Source organism: Microtus pennsylvanicus, chromosome 1 (assembly GCF_037038515.1).
Source record: "Microtus pennsylvanicus isolate mMicPen1 chromosome 1, mMicPen1.hap1, whole genome shotgun sequence".
NCBI lineage: Eukaryota > Metazoa > Chordata > Mammalia > Rodentia > Cricetidae > Microtus > Microtus pennsylvanicus.
Window position 1 is genome coordinate 148,765,421 of NC_134579.1, and position 8,233 is coordinate 148,773,653.

At 40.5% G+C, this 8,233-nt stretch overlaps 1 protein-coding gene across 1 annotated transcript; it reads left to right on the forward strand.

Moving 5' to 3' along the window:
• Positions 1 to 2,534: 2,534 nt before the first annotated feature.
• LOC142837433 (vomeronasal type-1 receptor 4-like) lies at positions 2,535 to 3,431 on the forward strand. Its single transcript, XM_075952511.1, has one exon. It carries the CDS (start codon positions 2,535 to 2,537, stop codon positions 3,429 to 3,431), a length of 897 nt encoding a protein of 298 aa, XP_075808626.1.
• The last annotated feature ends 4,802 nt before the right edge of the window (positions 3,432 to 8,233 follow it).

Below are 8,233 nucleotides of genomic sequence, written 5' to 3' on the forward strand. Positions count from 1 at the left end.
CTAAGGAAACATCCTTATCCTGTTTATCAAGGTTTCAGAAGGGTAGCTTGGATTCCCATTCTAAAAGTTTTATGTCACAGTTCTGTATTACATGTGTTCTTGTCATTTCCATTCTGTAAGTTTGGGGAAGACTTACTTCAGGGAAATTAAAATTCCAGCTCCATCTTCTCTTCTCATCCTCAGTCCCTCCTCCTTAGAACCCATCCCACAGCTCCTGCAATCTGGACTCCCTCTGTGATCCAATGTCCCAGAAGAGGAGCATCCCCTCCAGATCTTCAGCATGTCCCTCTGCTATTCATTTCACAGTGAAAATGTTCCTGATGGTTCTGATGAGAAGAAGTGTTTTTCAGCGATGAAGTCAACTCCCTCAGCAGAGAGTGTTATGGTTCCTCTTGTGGCATCCTCTTGACCTCAAGAGAGATGAGGTGTCAGCATATGAACATGTCACTGTGTGTCTGTGACTAAATGGAGAGAAGCTATCTGTCCCTCTGACTATTGAGGTCCTATCCAGCATCTGCCATCATAGAGGCATCTACTTTCACAGGTGAGACTTGATTTGTTTCCTCAGGCTTGCAGAAGCTAGACAATCTGCTCCCAGCTGTGTGGGTGCAGCTCTTTGAGCGTGTCTCTCTTTTTCAGGGGCGGAATGCTGCATAGAATGAATACTGACAGAGCTGTGGATCCTCAGAGCCCTGAGGACTCCATGGGTAAAGGAAATCTCCTTGAGTGAGTCCTGTGTACCTAGTCTCATTTCTGAAAAAAAAAAGAAACCTTTGGCAAGGAGGATTTCTGTAGGAACCCGAGTCACAAGAGGCAGGTGGAGTGTCTTTGCATCTAAAATGCTTTATCACAGTATTCAAGGGATACAGAAAGAAAACCTTCCATCAACACACATAGGTTTTATTTGAACAAATATTAGGTGTGATCAGTGAAAAGTAATGCCTGGCATAATCTCAAGATTATAAATTTTTCTGGATAGCAGAATTTACAGATGCACGAACACTTGCTTTCCTTTGCAAGCTGCCTATTGACTCAGGGTCACAGAAGCAGGTGGCAGTTTTCTTTTGGAAATACTGGTGCCAAGAGGCACACTGACAGTAGGCTATTTTACTTCCTAGAGGGCAAGAGCAGTAATAACGATTTCATGTTGTATTTATGTGTGTAAGGATGGACATAATCAGATAAATGTGATTCAAATTTCAATCATTCTAATGAAGCGTCTCTGACTTTCATTTTAGCATCACTTTGTGAGGGTTGAATATTTATGTATCTACTGCTGTGGTTTTTACTTTGCAGGACTGTTCTTGAACTCCAGATTCTACTATGAATCACTGTACAAATATATTACATACATTTTCCTATCTTGAAATTATTATGCACTGTTTGTATAGGTATGCATAAAATTTCACTTTCCATATGTTTAGACCGCTATGATAGAATAGGAACTATATTATTGGTGTTAATAATACTGTAATTTAGTAAATGAAGAAAGTTCTCATTACAATATTGAATCAACTTTTACAATTATTAAGTTGAACATTTGTATAAAATTGATCTGTTTCATATGTGATTGTCATTGTTACCTTGTGATATTTCCATTTGATACATGATATTTTCCAATAGTATATTTTAGGAATTAATGGCATATCAAAAATACACAGGAGTTTGTAAACTAGAGCCAAGAATGGCAGTGTGAATGACATAGAAAACAATTTTGCTCCATACAACTTAGAGGAAATATTTTCATTCTGAAGTGCAATTGAGTCTGGTATGCCTGCCATTTTCCAGGGGTGGAACTTAAGGAATCTGCAGTGTCACAAAACTCATCCTATGACAGACTGCCTCATTATTAAAACCCCCATCCCAAAACTTCTGTTAGCTGGAAAAAAACACTTCATTTGTGTAGCTGTGTGAAAAGTGGGGACAACCAGCAAATACAGTACTAACCTTGTCTTTAAATACAGTCCTGTGCCTGGTATCTGGCAAAAAAAAAATATGGGAATTCTTTAAGGCTTGGATACTTTGAAAATGTCTTTTCTTTCACAATGTGCTTTGGTGTGTTACCTGTATGTATTTCTCTGTGGGAACAAGAACTAAACACAGTTGTGAGATGCCATGTGGGTTCTGAGAATCTGACCCAGGTCCTCTGGAAGAGCAGCCAGTGTCCTCAACTGCTCCAGCCCTTAAAAATTTATTCAAATACACTTCTTGGGGGCTCTCGAGAAGACTCTCAGGACTAAGAAGGCACATTGCCTCTATAGAAAACTCAAGTTTAATGCCAGTACTCATATGTGGAACCTCAGCACTGTCTATAACACTGACTGACTCCAAAGGCACCTTCACTGAAGTGAATATTTCCACACAAAGGCACAAGTCTAATCACAGAGTTATATTTTATCTTAGTATCTGAATGGACATTAGTGATTATTGGTTAGCATTGATTTTTTATTTTGTACACTGAAGAAAATAGTCCTACATGTCTATCCTGAGTTCTCAGGACCAGATACTGAGTGACATTTTTATACAATGACAGAATGATATCAAGAGATCTGGCCATGGGGATCTTCTTTCTATCCCAGACTTCACTGGGCTTCCTGGGGAACTTAGCCTTGCTTTGCTGTATTATTGTCTCTTCCTTCAATGGGATCAGGAGAAGGCCCACAGACCTGATTGTCAAACACCTGACCTGCGCCAACATCTTGGTTCTTCTCTGCAAAGAAATCCCTCAGTCAATGGCTGTTTTTGGTCAGACATATCCTCTAGGTAACATTTCATGCAAACTGGTATTTTATTTTTATAGAGTTTCCAGGGGAGTTTCCCTTGGCTCCACATCCCTGTTAAGTGTCTTTCAGGCCATCATCATCAGTCCCAGCAATTCCAAGTGGGCACAGTTCAAGGTCAGAGCCCCCAGAATCATTGGTCCTTCCCTGGGCCTGTGCTGGGCCCTGTGTCTATTTGCAAATAGCTTAATTATTGTGAGACTGACTGATATGAAGGAGAAAGGAAATCGTACTGAATTAAGACAATTTTTGCACTGTTTAATAGTAAAAGTTAACAAACAAACTTCCACATTATATGCTATTCTATTAGCTTTCAATGATGTTATGTCTTTGGGACTCATGATGTGGGCCAGTGGCTCCATGGTGTTGATCTTGTTCAAACATAAACAGAGGGTCCAGCATATCCACAGATCCCTGTCTAATAAATCATTTCATGAAACCAAAGCCACACAAAGAATACTTATCCTTTTGAGCAGCTTTGTGGGCTTTTATGTAGCCTCTGTCATCTTAATGATGTATTTTTCTGTTCAGGATGGAGGAGATACATGGGTGACCCATGTCAATGTGGCCATCAATGCTTGCTTCCCAGCACTCTGCCCCTTTCTCCTCATTGGACAATACACCAGGAATTTTCACCCCTGCAGTACATGAGTATATCAACAATTATTTTTTCTTGTGTATTCAGAGCACTCTAAAACATAGACTTTTATATACTATTTTACATTCAGTATGACCCCTTGTCATCAGATTGCTTCTGTAGTTATAATGTCTCCTAACATTCTTTGGAACACTGGTTTTAATCTAATTGCTGTCAACTGTTTCAAGTTAGAGCATTAAAGTACTAGACTAATTCAAGATTTGAGATGTAAAGATTGTGAGTGCTGTGATGAATTATAAAGGTCTGATTATCATTCCATGATCTGTTGTATAGAAAAATTTAATCAATACTGATTTGTGGATATACCATTTTTCTGAGGTAGAATGGAGCCCCAAACTAATGCGGAATAAATGAACACTTCTGTAATATGCCCAGGATAGTAGTAGGATTAGGGCACTCTTAGAATTTGCTGGTGTCACACAGCACACAGATTTCAGGGTGTGACTAGGGACTGACTGTCTTTCTCATGTACTGATACCCAATGACCAACTTGGTGAAAATGCCAGGTGATATGTGGAAATGCTAGTTTTTATATTTATGTAAATATTCAGATATGAAATGATCAGAAATGGAATAAATTATTTAAAAGCAGCTTATTGGATACAGCTAATTTGAAATATTTCTCATTTATTTTTATGTGTTTTGCTTTCAGGTATGAATGTTTACTTTGAGCATTCCTGGTATGGTGCAGTTCAGATTATGGTGTAAATAGCCTTGGGATTAGAGTGATGAACTACTCTGATTTGCCATGTGGGTTCTTAGAATGAAATTGAGCTCCTCTGCAAGAGCAAGTATTATTCTGTACCATGGAGCCCTGCCCTCAATAGTTGACTTCTAAGCCACAAGATTCACATAATAATGACTTTTAATAGCTATAGATTAAGGGAGTTTCCAACCAATGACTGTTCTAGCCTGAAACCCATTCCTGGAGAGCAAGCCCAGTCCTGATGATGCCTAGAGCACTAGGACCTTCAGGTGAAATGACCCGCAGACCTAGGATCGCACCAAACACAATTGGAGAAGAAGGTCGACAATATAATGATGCCTAATGATATGCTGCTGTATTCATAGACTGGTACCCAAAGCAGTTGTCGTCAGAGAGGATTCATTCAGGAACTGACCTACAGCCAAACATTAGGTGGACCTTGGAGAATCCTGCAGAAGAGGGAGAGAAAGAAATGTAGGACACAGAGGGGTCAAGAACACAAGAAAACCTACAGCATTGACTAACATGGACTCATTGGGGTTCATGGAGACTGAATCAATAACCAAGAAACCTGTATGGGACTCACCTAGGCCCTCTGCATGTATGATGCAGTTGTGTAATTTGGTTCTCTTGTGGGACTCCCAACAGTGTGAGCAGGGAGTATCTCTAAGTCTTTTATTGGCTTTTGGGACTGTACTCCTCATACTGAGTTGCCTTGCCCAGCCTTTAATACATGGGAGGTGCATAGTCTTACTGAAGATCCATATGCCATGTTTTATTGATATCTGAACAGAAATGGAGGGGAAGTGGATTGTGTGGTAGTGACAAAGTGGTGTCATGGGGGAAGGGACTGAAAGGAGATGAGGGAATAGAAACTGTGACGAGATGTAAAACAAATTAATATTTTAAAAAATGGGAAAGATAAGTATAAATTCAAACTAACTAAATTTATGATTGTCCTCAAAAGGTAGGTTTCTCATGTTATTTATAATAAAACAATAAACCAATATGAGCTAGAATTCTTCTATATTGAGGAATCTTGAGCTATATAAGAATATCCAGAGAAGTGTGTGTTGCACCCATATTTGTTGGTTAATTATAAAGGACTTGTTATGAATTTATTTTTGTAGTCTTCTAGAATTCTCTGTGATCACAAATATATACCATTAAAGCATTTCCTCTACCATCCTTCATTTTATCTCTGTGTCATGCTGAAATATGAAAGTGTAGAGAATATCTTAGCAATTTGGGTATCCAACTTGGCTTGCCCTAAATTCACTCCTTCATGAACAATACAGCTAGCAGTGTTTGAGCCTACTAAGATCCACACCTGCAAAGAGTTTTATGTATATCTTCTATAAACAATTACATATGTTACTTCTCTTATAAAATCATTAAACACTGAATTTTATTGATACATATTCTGGAACATAAACTGAGAACTATGGACAGAAAGCTGCAGCTAGCTGTATTACAGTGCTAGCGTTATAGATCAAACTTCTATCATAGTAAATATTTATTAAAAGGAGTAAGCTTTAGCTTGGTTGTTAAGGGTGCAGACTGTTCTTATAGTAGACATGAGTCTGGTTCCCAGCACCCATGTTGCTCATATTACAACTTCCTGAAACTCCTGTAAAGATACCTATTCTATCATGTGTAGTATCTTAGTTATAGTTTGTATTGCTCTCAAGAGACACCATAATCATGGCAACTTTTTTTTCTTTTTTTTAAATTTATTTATTTATTAAAGATTTCTGCCTCCTCCCCGCCATCGCCTCCCATTTCTTTCCCCCTTTCCCGTTCAAGTCCCCCTCCCTCATCAGCCCGAAGAGCAATCAGGGTTCCCTGACCTGTGGGAAGTCCAAGGACCACTCACCTCCATCCAGGTCTAGTAAGGTGAGCATCCAAACTGCCGAGGCTCCCACAAAGCCAGTACATGCAGTAGGATCAAAAACCCATTGCCATTGTTCTTGAGTTCTCAGTAGTCCTCATTGTCCACTATGTTCAACGAGTCCGGTTTTATCCCATGCTTTTTCCGATCCAGGCCAGCTGGCCTTGGTGAGTTCCCGATAGAACATCTTTTATAAGTAAAACTTCTAATTGTAGTGGCTCATTTACAGTTTTAGAGGTTCAGTCCATTATTATCATGGTGGGCAGCATGGTAGTGGGAAGGCAGATGTGGTGCTAGGGGAAAAGCTGAGAGTCCTATATCTTGCACTGGGTGGTATCATGCACACAAGGAACCTCACAGCCTACCCCAAGTAACAAATGTCCTTCACCAAGGCCATGCTTACTCCAACAAAGCCACTCTTCCTAATATTGCCACACTGTATGAGTTTATGGGTGATCAATTACATTCAAACTACCACAAATAGGTACCTTCAACCATCTCTATGTACACATGCATGTGCATACACACACACACATACACACAGACACAATTAAAAACCAATCTTTTAGTGCCAGGTTTCTTTCTAGCACCATAGTGATTCTCTCTCAATCAAGATATCTCGTTCCTTCCTCTCCCTCTCTGTCCTTTCTCTATATCAGCCATCCCATTCTCTCAAGTTCTCTTCATTCCTCCCCTTAAACTTTCTCCCTTCCATTCTGCCCTCCCTTCTCACTGATCCATGCTCTCAATTTTCTCAGGAGACCTTGTCCAGTTCCCTTTCCCATGGGGATCCATGTATGTCACTCTTAGCATTTTCCTTGTTGCCCAGCTTCTCTGGAGTCATGGGCTATAGCCTTATTATCTTTTGCTTTATGTCTAATGTCCACTTCCAAGTGAAATTCCCAAGAATCCACAAGGATGACCCAAACTAAGACACTAAGCAATAATGGAGAGGGTACCTAAACTTGTCTTCTCCTGTTATCAGATTGATGACCTCCTTAATTGTCATTATAAAACCTTCATCCAACATCTAATGGAAGCAGATACAGAAATACACAGCTAAGCACTAGATCAAGCTCCCAGATCCACCTGAAGAAAGGGAGGAGTGATAATATAATCAAAGGTGTCAAGACCATTGTTGAGGTCAAGCCTCGATGAGGTTCACATGTTCCAGGGTAGGTATGTGTGGGGATTAGAAATACTAGATAGGAGGAACAGGGATAGGAAATAAAAGGAACCGAGATGCAGAGTAGAACCAAGAGGGCAGTCCAGTGAATACTGAGTTTTCCATCTGTCACAAGCCCAAAACACTATACAGCAACTGTACAGCTGACAGACCACTAGACAGGCTGATATTAGTGTACACTCTAATGAGGAATCCAAATGGAAAAGCATTGGAAATACTTGGGTTTTTAGATTGTCATTGTCAATTTTATAGAAATCGGTAAGGCGATGGGTCTTTTCCCTTTCCATAATGGGAAATTCATAATTCAGCCCAAAATATCCCAGCAGTATATATATCATTCATTGACATAACTTATTCCTAACTGGGCAACGTGATGACCTCTTCCACACTATGGCTCCCTTGTAATAGACTAATAAAAATGCTGCAGGATCCCTGGCAGCTGCAGCAGGCCATGAGACCATGCTACAGGTCCCTGAGCAGGAGCAGGCAGTAGGCCCCAGAGAAGTCAGTCCCAGGCAGGAATAGTGCATGAGGCCTTGCTGTAGGTCTTCAAAGTTGAATGGTCCTGGGGGGGGGGGGCAGGAGAGAGATAGATGGAAAGTCATGCCATGCAGAGTGAGGTTGGATATTTATTCAGTAGGCCACAAGGAAAGACAGGCAGATTGGCACACCATGAGACCACACTGCAGGTCTCTGAACGGGCTGGTCTAGGGCAGGAAGACACGCTGCGGGATAGAGACAGAGACATGGATAAACATGCCATGCAGAGAGAAGTTGGATATTTATTTAGTGGGTTATAAAAGAGAAGGGAGAGAAGGAGAAGAACAGAGAGTAAGAAAGAGAGACAGAAAGAGAGAGAGAGAGAGAGAGAGAGAGAGAGAGAGAGAGAGAGAGAGAGAGGAGTCTCAGGCTATAAGCAGGAAGGAACATCTGCCTGCCTTAGCAGAAGGAAGAGGAGCAAGACAGATCATTATAGCCCTGATGTGAAAACATTCACTCAGCCTAACCCTTT

What these genes read in the sequence shown, in the direction of transcription:
- LOC142837433 (XM_075952511.1), top strand. Translation starts at nt 2,535, where the DNA reads ATGATATCAAGAGATCTGGCCATGGGGATCTTCTTTCTATCCCAGACT.